Here is a 23,935-nt window from a genome sequence, read left to right as displayed (position 1 = left end):
TTTTTTTTTCTTCTCTTTGTCAAGTTTCGGGGTATCCGCTTCCCCAGGCGGTGTTTCTATATTGGTAGCACTAATATATTCTTGTATTTCATATTCTTGAATTTCTAATATTACATGTCGTTTGTTTTGCCTCAATTATCTTATTTTTTTAGTTATGATTACTGCTTTTCTTTATATGAATTCTTTTCATTATATGCTTTTCTTGAGCCGAGAGTATTGAAAATAATATCTTTATCTTCACAAGCTAAGGATAAGGTTTCCTTAGATCCGATTTGTGAGATCGCACTAGGTAGGTATATTGTTGTTATGTGTAAAAAGTTTAGTAAGTTGAAGTCAAAAGATAACAATGCAAAGTGAAATTATGTACGTATATTTTCTTGGGAAATTTTCGTTCCTATACCATATAGGAAATTATATTACCAAATATGGTCATAGTTTGCATATTACCCTTCATGCTAATAGTATTTCTATATAATATATACAATGCATTAAATAAAGAATCATTGTAGTTGTAGGATTCCTTATTTAGGCGCGCTAAAAAGGGGGAATTTAATATTTTCCAGATCTTCCACAATGCAAATCACGCACAGTAATAACTATCGTCGACTTCATTACAAAATTTTCGTACTCTGTTTTAGCGATAGACTCTGTTTCAACATTTCTCTGATTTCACAAATCAAAATTGACAAAATCTTCTACAATTCTTTTGCAACAAAAGCAATTATGGCGAAAATACCAATTATGCTCCAATCGAATGGGAATTGGGATAGCTTTGGTCGATTTAGAGAATTCGAGGTCGATGGCATTGTAGTCGATGACGATGCAAGTTACAGTCTATTGATTTCTACAAGATCACATCAATTAATAATTGATACATCCGAAAAAATTATAGAAATCAAATACATTTTCAACGAGCATTGTCCTCCAATGGAAACTAGGAACAATATGGGTGTTCGTATATACATGGAGACGAAAAAGGAAAACAAAAACTTAGGATCATATCCGCTATGTATAACTGTTCGCGATTTCAATATGGAATTGAGTATCATAAATGAGAACATAGCTGCAGGTGTGTGATGTTATTTTTTCTATGAAATTATGGTAATTTGTAAATGAACTACAAATTATCTACATTTTATCTAAAAAATAAACTTTATATATATATATGGATTTCTGTAATATCTACAAAATTTCTACATTAAAACTACAAAAAAATTGAAATATTAATATGAAATACTGAATTTCATCCTTTCTACAAATTATCTACAAATTTTCTACAAACTGGTGATAACAATATTTATATCTATTTTCATGCAGGTTCGTATGGAATACTAAAGTTACTTGATATGCCAACATCTTCCGTTATAGAGGAATATGAAAGTATAATAATAACAGATAATACACCAAGTTCTATTGAAGTAGGACAAGTATATCAAGACAAGGAAACAATTGCAACTGCAATAAAGCACTATTCTGTTATGCACAAGTTCCAATTCAGGGTTAAAAGATCTGGTGCTAGAAGGTATGAACATATGAATAGTCAAAGATTATTATTTTTCTAATTTTGTAGTTTATTTGTAATTTTTTAGTTCTTTAGTTTTCCTTGTGATAATGTTTAACAGAATTGTAGTTGAATTGTAGTTATGTTGTATTTATATTGTATAATGTGATTATTTAAGCTACAACAGTTTTTTTTAAATCTAAATTTTAACCCATTGTTTAAAATGTATTTATTTTGTAGCTACTGGCTGATATGTGTTGGTGAAAACTGTACATGGCACTTCAAAGCAACTAGCATAAATGATTCTGCAATGTTCAAGGTCAGAAATTTCGACAACCAGCACACATGCTCTTTAATGGACAATACATTCATACAATGCAAACCTACTGGCATGGTAGTTGGTAGCATGGTTATTCTAAAATATTCTGATCCTAAGACAATTTACACCCCAAAAGACATTCAATTTGACATGTTGTCTGAACACGACGTGAATCTAACCTACATGCAAGCCTGGAGAGCAAAGGAAAAGGCTTTACAGTTTTTGAGAGGTCATCCTGCTGACTCCTACAGCAAATTGCCTAGTTATTTGTATATTCTAGAGAAGACTTATCTGGGGTCTGTAGTTAAATTGAAGAATACAGACGATGACTGCTTCTTGTTTGTATTTGTTACGATTTGTACGTCAATCAGTGGTTGGAAATATTGTAGGCCAGTTGTAGTAGTTGATGGGACCTTTTTAAAGTCAGCATACAGGGGAATAATGCTAACAGCCAGTACAATGGATGCAGCAGGTGCTGAAGTTTTGTTTGTAGAAATATTGTAGCTTGTATATTTTTTTGTAGTACTTGCAGATTAATTGTAGATATATTGTAGTTTGTATATATATATATATATATATATATATATATATATATATATATATATATATATATCTTCTTCTGCACTGCTGCCAATTAATTGCTTCTTGCCACATAATGTAGGTACCATATTACCATTGGCATATGCTATTGTTGATTCAAAGAATGACGCATCAGGGAAGTGGTTTTTTGAGCAATTCAAGCTCGCGTATGGTGAAAGACCAAATATGTGTGTTGTTTCGGATCGGAATGAGAGTATCTTGAAGGAAACATCTATTGTTTATCCCGGCATGCCACATTATTCTTACATGTGACATATTTGGACAAATATACGGGCAAAGTTCAAAAAGAGACATCTTAAGCTAAGTGAATTATACTTTGCCACGGCGCGGTGATACACACTTGATGAATTTAATGAAAGGATGTCAAAGATTGAGGAGATTGACCCCCGTGTTAAAGCATACTTATACGATATTGCATATCATAGATGGTCTCGAGTACATGCTACGGTGAACAGAACTTGGACTATGACATCAAACATTGCAGAGTCGTTGAATGATGTAACAAAATATGCAAGAGAGTTGCCGATAGTAGAACTATTAGAGTATATGAGGACCCTTCTTGAACGTTGGACGAAAGAAAAATTATTGAAAGTAAAGGGTACATTCACATACCTTGGATACAAATTCAACAAAGAGTTGGATGACAACAGAACATTGTCGCACAAGCTTATGGTAAGATCTGATTATTTATTGAATCAAATTCATAAACAACACAATATAGATATTTTGTATATAGCTTGATTTTAACCATATATGAATTATTTTTTTGTTTGTAATGTACTCGTAGGTGAGGGCTTCAACAAACTACATCCATACAGTAATAGATGGTGTGAGGCGCTATATTGTTTGTCTTGAAAATAAGAAATGTAGTTGTGGGCAATTCCAGCTTGATGAACTACCTTGTCCACATGCTTTGGCTACTTTAAGATAAAGGGATGAGTCTTTTGAAGAATATTGTTCTCTTTATTACACAAGGGCGAACCTCTTGCGTACGTATGAAATACCAGTAAATTCGTTGTCTGATGAGAGCAAATGAAATGTGCCATAACATATAACTGAAGAAGTAGTAAATCCACCTAAAGGAGGGAAAAGGCAGCTAGGAAGACCTCAAAAAGAAAGATACAAAACATATGATGAAATAAATTCAAAGAAGTACAAGGTTTCATGCGGCAACAGCGGAGGAGAAGGGCATAACAAAAGATCTTGCAAGAATGCACCCAAAATAAAATAAAATTTTATGTAGTTAACAGAATATTTCATATAATTTGTTGGTTAGTTCTGGACAACAGATTTTGATATGTAATCATTGGTTTTTTTTAAGATCATAATGTAGTTAGTTAGGATGTTTCTATACTGAGATAATACTTTCATAGATTGATTTGTTTATGAATGTTTTCTATATATATAATCTATAACTTTTTTACTATATATGGAATTATTTACATAGTTGTTAATGTATTTTTGCAGTTTATCTACAATAAAACTACAAAAAAATACATTATCTGGAATTTACAGAGTATATACATTATAAATCTGTAGGAAAGTAGTTAAAAACTTAAAATATTGTAGATGAAGTATTATTTATATTGAAAAAATGAATATAAAAGAAACAAAATACACTGTTAAAATATTCTACAAATTATCTACAAATACAACTACAAAAAACTACAATATCTGTAGCTGACATAATATATAGATTAAAATTCAGGTAGAAAGAAGCTTTATGGTGAAAATAATGTAGATCAGAATAACTGTATAAAATTTCAGTTGCAAAGGATTTAAATGCTAAAAATAATGAAGATCAAGTACTGTACATATTCAACAAGTGAATATAAACCCAACAAACTGTTACCATTTGTACTACTATACTGGATAAGAAAAAAGAAATAAAGGCTACTATAATTGTAGCACAAGTCTGCTATAATTAAAACATAATAAATTGTTCAAGAACTTGTCTACCATCTATCTTATAAACTAGCATCAACTACACAATTGTAATACATGTTTCATTCCAAACATTACAACTACTTCTTCTTCCTCTGGACTCTTGTTTTCTCATTCAAAGCTGGTGCACCTTTCCTCTTTGCCAATTTGCCTGTCACCTCACTATCACTAATTGCCCCAATCTCCTGCTTCTTTCTAGCATAGTCCCAAAGTAGCGCTCCATAGCATCTACGGTGTTGGTCAATATCAGAAAGGTCTTCTGTTAGAATTAATAATTCTCCAATACTAACATACTCTGCAAAGGCAACAACAAATACACCACAATTGCTGCAAAAGATTAAAAAATGTCAATATTTACCAAACCATAAGAAAAAAAAGGGTTAAATGTAAGGAAAGAAAGAAGATTTTTGTTATAGTGATCCTTCTTTTTGCTGTGGTATCTCTCCGATGATCCACTGAATGTTAAGAGGTCGGTAACAGGTTTCTCAATGTATGCTTTTGTATTCTTGAAGTTGATGTCTTTACGCTTCCCATAAAACCCGTTGCATGACAAATACAAAGGGATAATAATAGAAAACTTGTCGACACAAGATTCAACAATAGGGTGATTGTGTGAAGAGACCATGGAATCATACGCATAAAGACACCTTTCTGCAATGTCAAAAACAACCAACACCCAGTGAAATTTTTCTACAATGTTGACGGGCATGATGACATAATCAACTTTATTCCATGCAATATTTGCGAGTAGTCTATACCCCAATATATATTCTGCTACAACATCCTGGGGTTTGACAACAGAAAACTTCTTTTCTTGAGGAGAATTTTTGAACTTTTCATAAATCTGATCAATCCTAGTCTTGAACACACAATATGTTGTAGTAAATTTGGTATTGTTATGGGGGCCATACTTGCCTCTTTTTCTCAAGTAATACATTATAACATTAATGTGCTGCAACAAAAACAGATTGCATTTATTCTACATGTTATCTCAAAATATTCTACACAAAATTACAAATAACTACAATACATCTACAATCAGAAATACAAAGCATCTATCCATTCAGAATATAAATTATCTACAATTTATCTACAAAATATCTACAAATTAAATACATTAAATCTTACCGAATCATTAAGGACTTGTTCTAGGTGTGCAAGGGAAAAGAACCACTCCTTCTTGTCAACCTTTTCAACTCCAAGATCCAACCATGGCTTAATTTGGTTGTCCTTTATAGAATACGGAGCCTTCCTCCTATATAAACAAATAGAAATTAAAATATAATTGTTGAATGAAGTGGATGTGTAAAAGATGAATACTGGAATAAAAGTGTCAAATTGTGCAACCTAACCTCTTTGGACCTGTGTCGGTACCGTTGTATAACCACTTGTGGAATTAATCCAACAACTTAGGGTCTATATTTTGACCAATAACACTAGTAAATGGGCGCTTGAGGTGAATATTTGAGGTCCAATCGAGGTGTTGCCACCAGAACAGTATAAAGGGAGAAATGGTGATCAGGCGTTCTTTCCCGGCTGCCTTATTCTACCTTGATGCACGGGTATTGTTTCATCTTGTATAGGTTCACCGAACTTAACCAACTGGGAGAAATTATCAAGCATCTCGAAATCATCAAGCGTAACCTCCTTCTTCTCACCTCCGGATTCTTCTAAATCACCTACATTCACATACTCTGCCTCTTCACCTACATTGTCATCTTCCGGATTTTGCTGTTCTGTTTGAGCTGATACTGTCACTTTGTGAATTGGAGATTGTGCATGCATATCTTCCCTCTCTGAAACACCATGTATATATAACTTAATATAATGGTAAAAATATTGAAACAAAAAAGAAAATATCTCTAAAAACAATTTCAAACCTGCATTCTCTTCATCAACAGCCCCTTCAAAATGTGTATATAAATCAACACGTGTTGGATGATTTTATTCACCATGTACACATTCAACATGTTCTGTTTTTTTCATTAAAAATGTTAAATAATACTGGATAGTATTGGCTCGACAACTTATGAAGATATGAAGGTATGTCATAATATCTACATAAATCTGTATTGTTGTGTAAATAAGCTGGATTTAATTGTATATATTATGTATATATGATGTAGACAAATTATAGTTATGTTGTAGATAATTTGTCGTTATTTTGTAGATATTTTGTATGTAATTGTAGATATACTGAAGATATATTGTAGATACCTAACCTTCACTGTTTCACCACTATTGAATTGAAATTACTGATTGTTCTTGTCTTTTGGTTGGTCAGTATTTTTTGTTGAACTCTCAGCAAACTGTAAGTTTTATATTAGTTAGGATATATATTTTAGAGATGGCATAAATAGTTTTGTTAATATGATTAAGATTCAAATGTTACCTTTGCATCAACTTGATCATTTGGATTGTTTATCACCTGCAAAACAGTCTTGACTGAATCCTTTATTAGGTTTCGAAGGCTACCTAGTTCTTCAAATACATCTTTCCTAAATTTTTTAAGCTTTTTATCGGCCTACATAATAAAAAAAATACATAGTTACCTTCAGAAATATGTATTAAAAACAGATACACTATTATATAAAAATCAGAATGCGTTTTAGGACTACATGTTACCTTCTCAACACCTCTTTTTAACTTTTTATTTTACGAAGAATAGACTCTCTTTCCTCTTTTCCAATTGATTCATTGGGTTCCAATGGAGGAGCATCAACTTTTGGATTCTCAGAAACATGTTCAACCTCTTCAATTGTGTACTCAACTTTATCAGGCAAAGACATCACTGAAAGCTCTTCAGGCGATTCATTTATGTTGGTGAACTGAATGATGAAAAAAATAAATTAGCTTGTTTAAGGCAGAATATGCATACAAAATGTAGATATTTGTAGATAAATTGTATTATCATAAATAAAGATCATTTACCTTCATCCATTCAGGCTTGATCATTTTGTCTTCAATTGTAGCTAACCAAATCTGACTCTTAGCAGCTGACCAGTTTAGTATGCGAGGGATTGAATTAGAAATCTTTGTAGCTATATCAATGTTGACGGAGGAGCAACACTCATACAACCATACTTGCATGGCTAGTGAGAATCCTCAAATGAGATAAGAATGAACGAAAGGATTTAGCTTGTGCCTAACAAATTCAATCAACTGTCTGTAAGACTGAACACCCCATGGAAATGACTTGTACTGACCGGATTCAACCAAATAAAACCTAAAATGATCTACCAACCCAATATGGTCTCTCTCTGAAGGACAAATGAAGTATTCTATGAGATATAGAATACATAACTTGACTGCATCCTCATCATTGACCCAGCTTTTGGTGGTTACTATCTATTATAGGTATGTCTTCTCCACTTTTACCTTGTTTGGAAAGTAACTACTCATTATCTTACTGACATAACTAGGAGTGTAACCAAAGTCTGTCACCTCAGTATGACATCTAAGACCAGTTATTATTGCAAACTCTCTCAATCCAAAATTTAACCTCTCACTTTTTAACTCAGCTGAAAAATAGGAGGCATCAGATGATTTCAATTCATACTTCATAAGAAGATGAATAGCTTGATTTTGCATGCATAAATTGGGAAATGACAGTAAATAACCAAAGCATGTCTTCTTGAACAACTTCAAACTATTTGGAGACAAAAGCGCTTTAATTTGGCTAGGAATGCTAGAGTCACATAATGTCTGGAATCTAAGCACCCCATAATCAATATTATGGGATGCAAAAAAAATGTTCATTCTGCAAATTCAACAAATGTAATCTAACATTAATACAGTAATTAAAAAGCACTGATACATTTGTATGTTTCTACAAAATAACTTCAAAAATATACAATATAACAACAATGTTAAATAGATCAACAAATCTACAATTAAACTACAAAATTAAGACAAATAATCTCACATAATTTCATTGCTTAAAAATGTAGATACATAGGCAATTTATATACAACATTTCTACAAAAATCTACAAATCAAAAAAAAAAACCACAGATTATGTAGATTTTTAACAACTAAAACAAGCGAAATAAGTAGTGAAGAAATTAAAAAATTCTTACCTACACCAATGAGTGTTTTCGAACATTTTTAGGAGTTTTAACACTAAGGGCTTTTTTTGAATTTTTCTTCTTTTTGGGAGTTTTTGAACTGGGAGTCACCTTAGCTTTCTTTCCAGGTTTATTGATAGGCACATCTTCTACAAAATCATCATCTAGAACTATCCCTTTTTCGTTTCCTATCCGCTTATTTGATTGGTCTCGAAGATTCTCCAACATCGAAATCATGTTTTTGTTTAGTTCTAGCTTCAGTCCTGATTTGTCGCGGAGAAACACTACGCTTCATATCTACAATTGCATGTGCAGATTTTCCTTGCTTTTGGGGTGAATGTGGTGATAATACACCCAAATCGAAAGAAGGTACATCAGATTCTAGATCTTTTTTAGGGCTGTGTTTTGAAGCTTTGCTCTTCTTCATTGAGAAATTTTGAAGCTGAAGGTAAATGTGTTTATGAACGAAATTGAAGATTTGACTTCAATTTTGACTGGTTTTGTAGAAGAAAACCCTTGATTTTGGACGTTAATGGTAGATGATTACCTTTGTTTTTTTGGTTTTAGCAGAGAGAATAATGGCTAGAATCGTGTGTGTGTCCTGATATGTGGGTGAGATTGTGGGTTTAGGAGAGAGAAACGTGGGGGGTGGGGATATGGAGGAATATACGATACCATTAATTTAGGAGTGATATAAGGTATAATTAATGTACAGTTAAAATACCTTTAACTTATGATATAGAATTGATAATTAAGTATACCAAATATAGTTAAATCAAAACTTAAACAATAAGGATAATATAGTTTCATATATAGCATAGAGAATGTAGAAATTGCTATTTTCTTCTTGTTGTCAAGTAAACAGAGAGACGCATATATAGGACAAAGCCCCAATCCACATAACTTTTCTTTATCCTCTAAAGTCACTTGAATCGGCGATCGGAATATCCAAATGATTCCTTCGCCGGAGAAGTCATTATTTTTTTATGGCAGAAGTCTATTTTCAAACAGCAGAATAAATTATTATTTTAATTGAATAGTACAACTTATTTTTAATAATATCACTACAAATAAAAACTGACGAGAAGAAGAAAAAACTCTCAAATTCACCCTCGCCTCCATTTTTGAATTTTCATTATAATCATTCAGTCTTCATCCAAATTCTTCTCTAAGCTCACGAAATTTATTCAAGATTCCGAATTTCAAAGTTGGGATACTGATGGAACCACCGGAGAACGACGTCGTAGCATTCGAGTCAGCTGAGAAGATAATCCTCCGGTGGGATTCCACGGCGTCGGAAGACGCTCGAGAGAAAATGATCTTCGCCGGCGATCGCCACGAGATCGATCGGTACCTGCAAGCCGTCGATGAAATCCAACGATCAATGGAGTTCGCTACACTTTCCGACGACCAGAACAAAGCCAATAGTGCGATCCAGATCGCCATGGCTCGGCTTGAAGATGAGTTTCGCAACATACTCATTGCTCACACAACTCCGATGGAAGCTGAATCTCTTACTGACACCAGTAACGAAGATTACCACGACAACAACAGTGAGGTTGACTCGCCGTTGACCAAGGAGTTGGAGCATCAAGAGAGTAACAGCAGCGGCAGCTATCGATCTACAAATAGCATCCGTGAAATCGATCTCATGCCGTCCGATGCAATTTACGATCTTCGATGCATCGCCGAGCGAATGATTTCCGCCGGGTACCTCCGGGAGTGTATTCAGGTGTATGGCAGTGTACGCAAGTCTGCAGTGGACTCAAGTTTCCGGAAACTCGGAATAGAGAAGCTGAGCATTGGAGATATCCAGAGATTAGAATGGGAAACTCTAGAAACTAAGATCCGACGGTGGATACGAGCTGCAAAAGTATGCGTTCGGATACTTTTTGCTAGCGAAAAAAAGCTCTGTGAGCAAATCTTCGAAGGTTTAGGCACTGCAACGGACGATGCTTGTTTCACAGAGACAATCAAAGGTCCAGCTATTCAGCTCTTCAATTTTGCGGAAGCCATTAGTATTAGTCGGCGATCACCGGAGAAATTGTTTAAGATATTGGATCTTCATGATGCTTTATCGGATTTACTGCTGGATATTGAGATTGTTTTCGATTCAAAATCTTCGGAGTCAATTAGGGTTCAGGCTGTAGAGATATTATCTAGGTTAGCGGAAGCCGCGAGAGGGATATTATCGGAATTTGAAAATGCAGTGCTTCGAGAACCTTCTAAGGTTCCTGTCCCTGGAGGGACAATTCATCCCTTGACTAGGTATGTCATGAATTACATAAGTTTAATCTCGGACTACAAACAGACTATGCTTGAATTGATTGTCTCTAAGCCGTCAACAGGTTCAAGGTATTCTAGTGATCCTAACACCCCTGATATGGATTTTGGTGAGCTAGAATCACAGACCCCTTTGGCGCTTCATTTGATCTGGATTACTGTGATTTTGCAATTCAATCTTGAAGGTAAGTCTAAGTTCTATAAAGATACTTCTTTGGCACATTTATTTGTGATGAACAATGTACATTATATTGTTGAGAAGATTAAAGGCTCACCTGAGTTAAGGGAGATGATAGGGGATGATTATTTAAAGAAATTAACAGGGAAATTCAGGCAAGCAGCTATTAACTACCAGAGATCAACCTGGGTGAGGGTTTTGTATTGTTTGCGAGATGAGGGTTTACATGTTAAAGGCAGTTTTTCATCTGGGGTGTCTAAGAGTGCATTGAGAGAGCGGTTTAAGACATTCAATGCTATGTTTGAAGAGGTTCATAGGACTCAGTCCACATGGTTGATCCCAGATACTCAGCTCCGGGAGGAGCTGCGTATTTCTATATCCGAGAAATTGATCCCAGCTTATAGATCATTTCTCGGAAGGTTCAGGACTCATATTGAGAGCGGAAGGCATCCGGAAAACTACATCAAGTATTCTGGTGAAGACATTGAGACTGCTGTCTTGGATTTCTTTGAGGGGTATCAAGTTTCACAACACATAAGAAGAAGATCTCAGTGAAAGGATATATGTTTCACTAATTAAAATTTTAGGACATTCTTTGAATTTTTTTCGTGGAGTATTTAGGAGCTGAGGTTCTGGTATTCGGTTTTTTATGGAGTTTGTGTATTGTCCCACGGTGTTCCTGTATGATGTGCTGCGCGCAGCAGAAAATTTTCGGAAGATTAGCTGTATCTATGATAGTCTTGGCCTCTGCCTGAATGCTCCTGCCCTGTAAGCCACAGTGTTGTTGTATTTCTTCCATATTTTAGATTTTATTTCTATTTGTGCATATCTGAAATTGTTGTATTTGGTTTTACTCTGAAATTTTCAAGCCATTGAATCATTGAGTCCAGGGTTCCATTTATCCTTGTAGGTCACTCTCTTAAGCCCATGCCATTTTATCAGGTGCTTAAATAGTTTGAACATTGAAGGCAACATACTTGAGGACATTATCCCTAACAACTGAAGTCTTTGAAGCAAACTAGACTTCAGAATTCCATTAACAATGTCTTAATTTATGAGTAGTATTCCCTTTCTGTCTTCTTACTGTCTTAATTTGTCAGTGGAATGGAAAGAGTTCTTCCCAACTATAGCACGGAAGTTTTTGCAGCATGTCAATTTGCCTGTGACTGTGTGTTTGGTAAAGCACCATTCAAAGGGCGTCTCGGTGCACTAAACTCCCGCTATGCGCAGGGTCCGGGGAATAGCTGGACCACAAGGGTATATTGTAGGCAGCCTTACTCTGTATTTCGGCAAGAGGCTGTTTCCACGGCTCGAATCCGTGACCACCTGGTCACATGACAGCAACTTTACCAGTTACACCAAGACTCCACTTCGTAATGCACCGTTCAGAATGATTGTAGTTCTCTGTTTAATTTGTACCTTTTAGTTGATAGGATCACTGGTGCTTATACTTTATAGAAACAACAAAAATAAAAGAAGGAGAAGAGGTACTTATTTAGCTGTTGTTGAAGATCAAAAGAATCTATTAATCACTTTAGTTGTTTAATACTCTCAAACATGAAACCTTACCTTATCTCAAAGTGAAAAGAACATGAACCCTTGGTGCTATTTTTGGGTTATAACACCTATAGCATTATTACATTCGCTTTTTTAAAAATTTATTTTTCATTCCATGGTGTACCTTTTAGGCTAATAGCCCGTTTGACCAAAGTTCTAAAATCAACTTATTTTAAGAAGTATTTTTTTTCTCAAAAGCTCTTTTCTCAAAAGTGTTATTCGTCATAAGCAGTTTGATTTTGGTTACTTAATTTGAAAAACACTTTTGAGCAACAATTAGTGTTTGGCCAAGCTTTTAAAAAGTATTTTAAGTGTATTTTTCTTAAAAGTGCTTTTGGGGAGAAGCTATTTTTTTCTCCCTCTCCAAAACTGTTAATGTTTCTACTGAAAAACACCTTTTTTTGTTCTAAAAGCTTTGCAAAACACTTCACTCAGATGACTCACCAAACACCCACTAAGAATTGCGATGTGCATTCTAATATGGTAGGAAATTGAAGGAACAAGTCAGAATGGGTAACATAGAAGATTTTCACTAGCTTGTTTCTAGGTTTTGTGTATAAATAATAAAACAAACACTTCAAGGGATAAAGTATAGAGGACTTGGTTTGTCGACTCCAATTATGGAAAATTATTTATCTAATTGCTTATCCTTCTCTCTTTTATGAATGTTAATTTCCCACGTTATAATAAAATGTTCAAGAGTTGGTCGTCTTTAAGCTCTAAATGAAACAAGAAGAGTAACACCCACAAATTCAAGTACATTCTTTCTAAGTCAATGGTAGAAGCATTGACTAGTCAGTTAAGGAATACTTGACTTTCTTTGATCAATTAATGTTTTCGTTGAACTTTTTTACTGAGTCAAGGCTGACATTTAAGACTGCCTGCGTTTAACATGAACGAGGAAGTCTATGTCAACATAAAAGACTTGAAACTCTAGAATAGAATTGAAGGATGACCACGTCTTTGAAATATTCATTTATTTCATAGCCAAAATCACTGACCAGCAAGACCTGGGGACGACTAGTGCAACGAGTTCTATATGTCAACATGGATGACTTGTGTGATACTCATGACGGAGGGCGGGCTGATGAGAGCAGGTCAAGACTGGCAGGCTTAGCAGGTCAAATAGGACTGACAGGCTTCTAGGTCGACAAGTTTCTGAAGAAGGGATGCAATGAGAGCAGGTCAAGACTGGCAGGTTTAGCAGGTCAAATAGGACTGACAGGCTTCTAGGTCGACAAGTTTCTGAAGAAGGGATGCACATGTTATCTCAGACGAATCCCACTTCAGAATGGGAAAGGAAAGTGAAGTGCCTTATAAGGCATGACACAAGTTCAAATTATACGCGCGCTTTTTGGCTCAATGATGGCGTAGCAAACTCCAGAATATTAACATTTTCACCACATTTTATCACTTAACTATGACAAAGTTAATATTATTGTGTAAACATCAAACATGAACAAGATTTTCCAACTCGTAATTTCCAATTGGAAAGCAATCAAAGACGAGAATACTTTCTTAACCTTCTAGTTAATTTCCTTTACTTCATCAAATTAAACTAATCATTCCCTTTATTTATTTTCATTTTCTTTCTGCCGTAACGCACCGAAGACATGACCTTTGATAGGAGGGTGTGGATGTTGAGAATTAGGGGTAAAAGGTTAGTATATAGTTGAGTGTTTCCCTTTGTCTTCCTTAGTTCAAAAAAAATTAGTGTTAATATGGTATCCCTTTTACCCTTAGTTTGCTATTTCCACATATCTTGTATTGTTAGTACTTGCCTTCGGTATCTTCGGTATCCCTTTAGCTTGATATCATTATATATCTTGCACTGTTATTACTTGTGAAGAGTACTTCTTTCATCTTCCCCTTTTTTATCTTGGATTTAGTTTTCTAAATATCCTATATTGTTACTACTTGTTATCAGTGCTTCTTACATCTTCTCTTTAATCGAGGGTCTTCCCAAAACAATCTCTCTGCCCTTCCCGGATAGGGGTAAGGTTGCGTACATCCTACCTTTCCCAGACCCCGTTAGTGGGAATGCACTAGGATGTTGTTTTCCGCCGTAACGCCTCATATACAGAAGGGAAAACGAATCCTTTTGAGTTTTGACTAGAAAGAATAATACACATAAACGTCCAACCTATATGTACTTTTCCTTTGTTCTTTCAAAAACAAATTCACTAACCTATATGTACGTAAACTCCAGGTAATATCTATCAGTGACTTGCCAAAGTTTATATGCTAAATTGTTACATCAGAAAAGGAAACACGCCACCAATTATTCCGAAGCAATGCAACGAACACCAAGCACAGGAATATAAAAAAAATTAGCTGTTATTTCAACAGGATAAAACGACGAATGTCTATACAATACCATAGAAGTTTACGTTCTTCCAGACTAAAATAAGAAGACAATGGAAGAACTGTGGATAACGTACGTTTACCATCTTCATAGTCTAGCATTCTTCATATCATCCAACACAGGGACTCGTACTAACATAAGATGAGTGCACCAACCATAGTCAAAACATCTAAAGGAGAACAAATAAATAGATAATAGCATCAATTCCTGTTTACCCATCCGACCTGCAATCATTTACTGTAGATGTTACAATGAACTGCCAAATAGGGTACACCAGTGAGAAAAGACAAATCCATTTCTAGTTACGTTTTTGCCATCACCCAGCTACCGCGATAATATTTGCGGAAGGCATGGCATAATCCCAAGCAGAAACCGGTATCAGCAAGAAACTTCAGTCCATATCAAGGAATTCCATCCTCTTTCTCATTGAACCTTTAAGATCTGTCGCCTCCCTTTCTGCTTTTTGGGCCTGGTGGATATAGACAGACGCATTATTTATAAAGAGAGTTAGACAGAACCAAACAGAGTTAAAACTCGGATGATATCCAGATAATACAAATGTAAAGCAGATAAAAAAATAAAAGGAAATGGAGCAAACGTTATTATACTATACTATTCCTTTGATTTGGATAACAAGGTACTTTATTTAATTCATGAGTTTCAAGAAAAGAAGTTAATTATGGAATACAAGCTTTTTACTATATCTTGCTCCAATAGTGGGGTAGACCTATTCACTTCCTGGATAGTAGTGGTTCGTGGGCAGGGGAGGGGTGTGCGGAATTTTATGATATCAAATATCTGTGTGTTATCATTTAACAAGTGAAGACATGAAGGATTTGGCTTGAAATGGTACTTAAAGGAGATTGTAACCATTGCCGTATCTATCTACTTATTATGAGGAGTTGTAACTGCAATGGAACGTGAACTTTTGAGATTATTCTTTTTCTTAAGGGAGTCAATGTTGATGCAACTCTTTCGGGTGAGTTGTCAAATTAACTACGAGCATGAGAAGTTGTGTCATATCAGGAAGCTAATATGTTAGAGACCATAGTATTCCGGCCTTATTAGTTTCTTTCCCTTGTTTTTTATTTTTTTCAAAATGATATTTAGGTTATTTAGTTTTTAAAAAATATTTAGGTTATTTAGAAAGGTATTGTGGCAATTTAATTTTTAACTTTTGAAGTTCCACTTGTATAATAATCTAGATATAGATATAGATAAATAAAGTTAGTCCTAATAATATTTTTGAATTGAGGCGTAGTTATTATCGTTAAATCATTCCCAATTATGAATATTAGTAATATTACTGGGTAAATCATTTTAACTTACAGATTCAGAATCTACACATTTTGTGTGCAAAAACATATCTGAGTATGTAATTCAACAAGGCAAATATTTTTTGCTCGTGGTAAGCAGTTTCAACAAATTATAAACTGACTAAATTTCTATATAAATTCATCAAATTACATTGATACAGTAGTTATATGATTACGTATTTATTCGATAACTAAATCATAATATGCATATTTGGTAACACATTTCAAAGCACCCATGGCATCATCTACAGTCTCAGACAATACTGTTCCAATCAAAAAAAGGCCCCCTAAGGATAAAAAAGTTTGTAAATTTTCCTAAGGATAAAAAAGTTTGTAAATTTTCCTAACTTGGTTATCTGATGATACTATATAGGAAATGTTGGCAAAATGACTTTTTAATTTAAGTTTAGGATAATTAATTTAAAAAACTGGCAAAAAAACGTGAGATTCAATCTTGATATTAAATGAACAGGAAGGTTTAAATTTTTGAACTTGTTTTCTGTTTTAAATTATTTTTTGAATCTTCAAATTTGTAGGAGGCTTGTCCTAAAATTTGACACTTGTAGACTTTGGCTTTTACACTTGTCATGTTATCCTTGTTTTGCCTCTCCTATTATATATAGATAGATAGGTTCCATCATCCTATCAGTATAGCAAGTGTTTTTATTAAAAGAAGAAAGGATCAGGCAGACAGACAAGAAGTGCAATAAAAGAGTGTGGTCAACAACTTAAGCAACATGCAAATAAACCAGAGGCCAACAGATTTTTAACAGCCACTGTTCCCGTAGTAACAAGTTAAAAAGATTCATAGATGCAGAATTTATCAATTAAAAGATCAATCAAGCCAATTTTAGAGAAACTAAATAAAAGTTGGAGATCATTATAGAGTACTAAATACAAAGACCATCCTTCTTCAATAACCCTAAAAAGTTAGAAATATGTTCATACAAGAGGGACAACGTTAAAGTAAAACCACAGAATTAACTCTATTTAATTAGTCTTTTGGGTGGTGGCAGGGGGCTTTTCCAACTTCTAATTTAATAAAATTTACTTATATGACACTAACTTCTCGTAGACAATTTTTCAGAGGAATTGACAAAGGTAACACTAAAGAACCTGCAGAAACAGACCCTTCTAGTTCTGATATTTGCAAACCAACAATTATATGATGGATTTAACCAGACTGAACACGTGTAAAATGAAAGAAGGTAAGTGCTATTTAGTAAGACCAAAACCAACTTGAAGTCCAAAATGATTACACACGACGCTGTTCCACTTTACAGTAGGCTATATTCAAATCAATACTCAGATTAGGTGTTAAACAATGTTAGCAAAAATATAAACCTAAAAGTTGCAGCAGACACAAATGGTGGACCCAAGGCATTCTCATGTTCCAACATGACCATTAAGGATCTAATTAGTCAAACGAAGAGCAATGGGATCATACCCTTCTTATCTCTGCTTCAGGAACGCGAGTCATGTGGGGTGGAAGTTCCTCCTTATCTACGTCCTTGTCAATCAGAAGAAAATTTATGAGGCAAAAGGGTGCAGGAATACAAAATAAAAAACAATCTCGCTTTCAAAGAACTTGGGGGGGGGGGTGAGAGAGAGAGAGAGCTATCGTACCAGCTCCCCGATTAACACGACATTTTCCCCACGGATAATATAAAGACCTAATGGAATATCACAGTATAGATCACCAACAATAACACGATCACATGCCCCTTCTAGGACAGCATTAGCTACAAATGACAGATAGCATTTCCTTCAGCTGGTTAATTATTACTGTTAAACTGAAGTGATGAGAAGAGAAGCCTACCAAATTGGTCAAAAGAACGAAGTGTTCCCAAAAGCTTTCGCCCATCTCTCAGCAACACAAGAAGTTTTTCTGTGAAGGATATTCCGTCAAAACAAGAAAAGAAAGAAATAGAGCCTAGGGAGCTAAAAACAGGCTAAGTCATGTTATAAAACTATGACAACATTCATTTTTATGCTGTTTGTTTTATGTAACTAGTAATATGAATCGTCAGAGCCTAAAGCTTTAATAAGCAGCTTTCTCCACTTCACATTTTGCCCCCTATGAGAACATAGACGCTACCGCCTCGTTTACTGACTATTCTGTCAAGGATGTAAATAGCAAATTCTTAAGATTACAGGAATATATCTCCATGTAGATCAGTACTTGCAAACAGTCTATGATTCATAGCCTTATAACAACAACAACCCAGCAAAATCCCACTACTGGGGTCTGGGGATTCATAACCTTATAGAATATAAGAAATCAGTATGAAGAAACCACTTTTCTTAAGCAGATGTGAATGAGTTACGCTTGTGTCTGCTCCACTATCTTAATCACAGGTGTATGAGTTTTTTGAAGTAGTGTTCAACATTTTACTAGGAAATATCCTTTGAGGGGGGGGGGGGATAAAAAATAATGTCCACCAAGCTAGATCACTATGATATACAGTAGTACTTTAGACATCAACACTTCATATAGAAAGACTCAGTACCACATATAGCAATATCCTTCTATTGAGGATTTCCGTTACTGTCAGTTTTCTCTACCCTTATCAAATGCTAGCCACCATCGAAATTAACAGGATAATCATTTCTCCAACATTCAAGAACAAGCAAATGCTAGGATCTATGTTGCTCGGATCCTCTAAATGCACCGCTATACCCATGTCGGATACTCCAATAAATTAATAACTTCTGGAGGATCCGACACAGACCCAACAACATTCTTGTAGGAACCAAGCAAACTGAAATCTTTTTGAAGCTACATCCTTATACCTGTTTATGTTAAACTACACCTCACCCTCTCCAATAAAGAGTCTGACACTGAAATCCTGGAAGAGATATTTTCTACCTTCAAGAGGAGTTTCCACGGTATCTTTTTTATTTTTATTTTTATTTTTATTTTACTTTTGAGAAATAGAAGACCTTCAAGAGGAGTTTCCAGGTATCTCATCTCCCCTTTTGATTCTTTTAAGCAGACGAAAAATTTACTCTTCAAAACATCCTCCGTGTATTAAGTTTCTCCATGAAAGCAGGTATTTTTATCAGAATTCTAACATTTGATTATGAGCTAAGATAATGGAAACTGATAATAAATGTGTTATTCTAGTACAAGTAAATCACAATAATTCCGGTAAAGTTATTTCTTTCAATTGACGATATATAAACAGGTATTTATACCAGCAAATTTGACAAAAAATATGCCTTTCTCATCAGACAATCTCAACGGAGGTCTAATTCAGAAATCAGCGCTTGCATTAGGAGAATTATATCAGATTAAAGACCCATTAACAGATCCTCCAAAAATGCATCATCAACAACAACAACAACAACAACGACCCAATATAATCCCACAAATGGGGTCTGGGGAGGGTAATATGTACGCAGACCTTACCCAAAAATGCATCAAAACTATCACTAAAGATCCAATAACCAGTAGCACAACTAAGTAAGAACACACACATGCGGAACCTTAAACCAAGATCAAAAAAAAAAAATATTAAACAACTGACTGGAACATATTATTAGCCTGAAACTTCAATCAACTAATTCTCAACCCCAGTAGTTCGATTTTGCTATATGAATCATCTATATTCATTCTTATCTATTTGTGTCTGCTCCACTATCTTAATCACAGGTGTATGAGTTTTTTGAAGTAGTGTTCAACATTTTACTAGGAAATATCCTTTGAGGGGGGGGGGGGGATAAAAAATAATGTCCACCAAGCTAGATCACTATGATATACAGTAGTACTTTAGACATCAACACTTCATATAGAAAGACTCAGTACCACATATAGCAATATCCTTCTATTGAGGATTTCCGTTACTGTCAGTTTTCTCTACCCTTATCAAATGCTAGCCACCATCGAAATTAACAGGATAATCATTTCTCCAACATTCAAGAACAAGCAAATGCTAGGATCTATGTTGCTCGGATCCTCTAAATGCACCGCTATACCCATGTCGGATACTCCAATAAATTAATAACTTCTGGAGGATCCGACACAGACCCAACAACATTCTTGTAGGAACCAAGCAAACTGAAATCTTTTTGAAGCTACATCCTTATACCTGTTTATGTTAAACTACACCTCACCCTCTCCAATAAAGAGTCTGACACTGAAATCCTGGAAGAGATATTTTCTACCTTCAAGAGGAGTTTCCACGGTATCTTTTTTATTTTTATTTTTATTTTACTTTTGAGAAATAGAAGACCTTCAAGAGGAGTTTCCAGGTATCTCATCTCCCCTTTTGATTCTTTTAAGCAGACGAAAAATTTACTCTTCAAAACATCCTCCGTGTATTAAGTTTCTCCATGAAAGCAGGTATTTTTATCAGAATTCTAACATTTGATTATGAGCTAAGATAATGGAAACTGATAATAAATGTGTTATTCTAGTACAAGTAAATCACAATAATTCCGGTAAAGTTATTTCTTTCAATTGACGATATATAAACAGGTATTTATACCAGCAAATTTGACAAAAAATATGCCTTTCTCATCAGACAATCTCAACGGAGGTCTAATTCAGAAATCAGCGCTTGCATTAGGAGAATTATATCAGATTAAAGACCCATTAACAGATCCTCCAAAAATGCATCATCAACAACAACAACAACAACAACGACCCAATATAATCCCACAAATGGGGTCTGGGGAGGGTAATATGTACGCAGACCTTACCCAAAAATGCATCAAAACTATCACTAAAGATCCAATAACCAGTAGCACAACTAAGTAAGAACACACACATGCGGAACCTTAAACCAAGATCAAAAAAAAAAAATATTAAACAACTGACTGGAACATATTATTAGCCTGAAACTTCAATCAACTAATTCTCAACCCCAGTAGTTCGATTTTGCTATATGAATCATCTATATTCATTCTTATCTATTTGTGTCTGCTCCACTATCTTAATCACAGGTGTATGAGTTTTTTGAAGTAGTGTTCAACATTTTACTAGGAAATATCCTTTGAGGGGGGGGGGGGATAAAAAATAATGTCCACCAAGCTAGATCACTATGATATACAGTAGTACTTTAGACATCAACACTTCATATAGAAAGACTCAGTACCACATATAGCAATATCCTTCTATTGAGGATTTCCGTTACTGTCAGTTTTCTCTACCCTTATCAAATGCTAGCCACCATCGAAATTAACAGGATAATCATTTCTCCAACATTCAAGAACAAGCAAATGCTAGGATCTATGTTGCTCGGATCCTCTAAATGCACCGCTATACCCATGTCGGATACTCCAATAAATTAATAACTTCTGGAGGATCCGACACAGACCCAACAACATTCTTGTAGGAACCAAGCAAACTGAAATCTTTTTGAAGCTACATCCTTATACCTGTTTATGTTAAACTACACCTCACCCTCTCCAATAAAGAGTCTGACACTGAAATCCTGGAAGAGATATTTTCTACCTTCAAGAGGAGTTTCCACGGTATCTTTTTTATTTTTATTTTTATTTTACTTTTGAGAAATAGAAGACCTTCAAGAGGAGTTTCCAGGTATCTCATCTCCCCTTTTGATTCTTTTAAGCAGACGAAAAATTTACTCTTCAAAACATCCTCCGTGTATTAAGTTTCTCCATGAAAGCAGGTATTTTTATCAGAATTCTAACATTTGATTATGAGCTAAGATAATGGAAACTGATAATAAATGTGTTATTCTAGTACAAGTAAATCACAATAATTCCGGTAAAGTTATTTCTTTCAATTGACGATATATAAACAGGTATTTATACCAGCAAATTTGACAAAAAATATGCCTTTCTCATCAGACAATCTCAACGGAGGTCTAATTCAGAAATCAGCGCTTGCATTAGGAGAATTATATCAGATTAAAGACCCATTAACAGATCCTCCAAAAATGCATCATCAACAACAACAACAACAACAACGACCCAATATAATCCCACAAATGGGGTCTGGGGAGGGTAATATGTACGCAGACCTTACCCAAAAATGCATCAAAACTATCACTAAAGATCCAATAACCAGTAGCACAACTAAGTAAGAACACACACATGCGGAACCTTAAACCAAGATCAAAAAAAAAAAATATTAAACAACTGACTGGAACATATTATTAGCCTGAAACTTCAATCAACTAATTCTCAACCCCAGTAGTTCGATTTTGCTATATGAATCATCTATATTCATTCTTATCTATTTGGAACCCGTTTCACTCCAATTAAGGCCCAATTTTACTAGAGGAAAGAAAAAACCCAAGAATATAATGAAGTATGAGAAGAAAAAGGAACTCACTATCAAGATAGCTAGCAAGAGAAGTAGAGGTATAGATATCCTCTGGACTTGCCCAAGACATTGTTGTGCAGGTTTTTCGGTGGCCCAAAAATAACCAAAAAATCTCCCAATTTCAAATCAATTTGCATTGGCAGCTCAAAATTACCCTCTTGTACACCCCTAACAAGCACTTCACTCAAACACAAAATAAACCCTAATTCCAAAACCCTGACTCGTGAATATATATGGGGAACTTTGAAAGGAATGAACTTGTTGACTTTTGGTTGATTTCAGATCTGAAAATCCCTAACCCTAATTTCGGCCTATCCCCAAATATGGGCGGGTGAGCTACACTCAACGTGAGAAGTAAATAGTGTTTCTGCTTCTCTTATATTTTTTTAAATTAATTTTTGTAAGGCATTCTCTTAAAAAGTTATTCATTGACCCAATGAAATATTTTATTTTCTAACTAATATGGCTTTTACTTCATATAAATAATTCTAAATCCGAACACAAAAGTGAATGTTGGATACACAACCACTTATGAGATTAATAAGGTATAGTTGATCGATAACTAATATATTTAACATTAAAATGATGATTTCATGCTATAGTTATTCTTGAAATGTTTTATGTTATACTGAAATAGTTGTGCAATATGTTGTATAGTTTACAAACTTCCCGGTACACAATTGTTTTAAGTGAACTAGTCTTAGTATACGTGCATTGCACGTGTGCCTAGCGTCAATCAGTAAAATATGTGTATCGAAAAAACATGTAAATTAAGTTTTAAAATATGCGCCTAGCATCAATTAGTAAAGAACATGCAAAGTGTTTTAAAATGACTATATTAAGTTAATATTTTATTGTAAGTAACTTAATATATAGAAAAATATGGGGAGTTGCCATTTGTTGAAATGAATACCAAAAAAAAAAATGACGACTCACTTACTATCATTTTGATTAAATTAAGTTAATATTTTATAGTGAGTAACTTGATATATAGAAAAATATGGGAAGTTGCCATTTGTTGAAGTGAATCCCAAAAAAAAAAAATGACAACTCACTTACTATCGTTTTAATTTGTCCTATATTGTTTCATCTTTATTGCGTAAAGTTTGTATTTTCATCAATTTGACTTTAATACTATATTATAATGATTTATATGATAAATTTAAAAAAAAATGACCTTTTTTTTGCGTCAAATTAGTTAATTGAAAGACTTTTTTTTTGGGTAATATTGATTCAAGGACTTAATAGTTTGTTCTTATCATCAAAGAAAATAATTTGTTTTTGTTGATTTAAAACTTAATATTAGCTTATCTCAAGTTTTAATTATTTAATTGTAAGTCTTTAATTATAATTATTATTCAATAAGTATTCTATGTTCAAAGGAATAAAAAGATCAGTACGATGTTTCACTTTTGATTTTTTATGTGAGCAGAACCATTAGTGTTATTGACTTTTACCAAACATTGAAATACAAGAGGAAAATTTTCAGCCACAACAAAGATCTAAAGGA

The 23,935-nt window shown here is 34.3% G+C and overlaps 3 protein-coding genes across 3 annotated transcripts; 2 read left to right on the top strand and 1 right to left on the bottom strand.

Moving 5' to 3' along the window:
* Positions 1-2,780: 2,780 nt before the first annotated feature.
* LOC104227918 (uncharacterized) lies at positions 2,781-3,351 on the top strand. Its single transcript, XM_009780299.1, has 2 exons — positions 2,781-3,092; positions 3,208-3,351. The coding sequence occupies exons 1-2, from the start codon at positions 2,781-2,783 to the stop codon at positions 3,349-3,351; spliced, it is 456 nt and encodes a 151-aa protein (XP_009778601.1).
* A 5,957-nt stretch (positions 3,352-9,308) lies between these two features.
* Positions 9,309-12,500, top strand: LOC104227884 (exocyst complex component EXO70A1-like). The gene is made up of 2 exons (XM_009780253.2): positions 9,309-11,660; positions 11,993-12,500. Exon 1 carries the CDS (start codon positions 9,651-9,653, stop codon positions 11,445-11,447), a length of 1,797 nt encoding a protein of 598 aa, XP_009778555.2. The 5' UTR covers positions 9,309-9,650; the 3' UTR covers positions 11,448-11,660; positions 11,993-12,500.
* A 2,270-nt stretch (positions 12,501-14,770) lies between these two features.
* On the bottom strand, positions 14,771-22,774 carry LOC104227898 (sm-like protein LSM1B). Its single transcript, XM_009780269.2, has 5 exons — positions 22,435-22,774; positions 17,950-18,018; positions 17,757-17,872; positions 17,578-17,640; positions 14,771-15,283 (listed from the first exon to the last, which is right to left on the bottom strand). The coding sequence occupies exons 1-5, from the start codon at positions 22,493-22,495 to the stop codon at positions 15,206-15,208; spliced, it is 387 nt and encodes a 128-aa protein (XP_009778571.1). The 5' UTR covers positions 22,496-22,774; the 3' UTR covers positions 14,771-15,205.
* Positions 22,775-23,935: the final 1,161 nt, after the last annotated feature.

This window comes from Nicotiana sylvestris, chromosome 6 (genome assembly GCF_000393655.2).
Source record: "Nicotiana sylvestris chromosome 6, ASM39365v2, whole genome shotgun sequence".
NCBI classification, from domain to species: Eukaryota; Viridiplantae; Streptophyta; class Magnoliopsida; order Solanales; family Solanaceae; genus Nicotiana; species Nicotiana sylvestris.
Note: the sequence above shows the minus strand (reverse complement) of the source record. Positions and strands in the feature narration are given on the sequence as shown.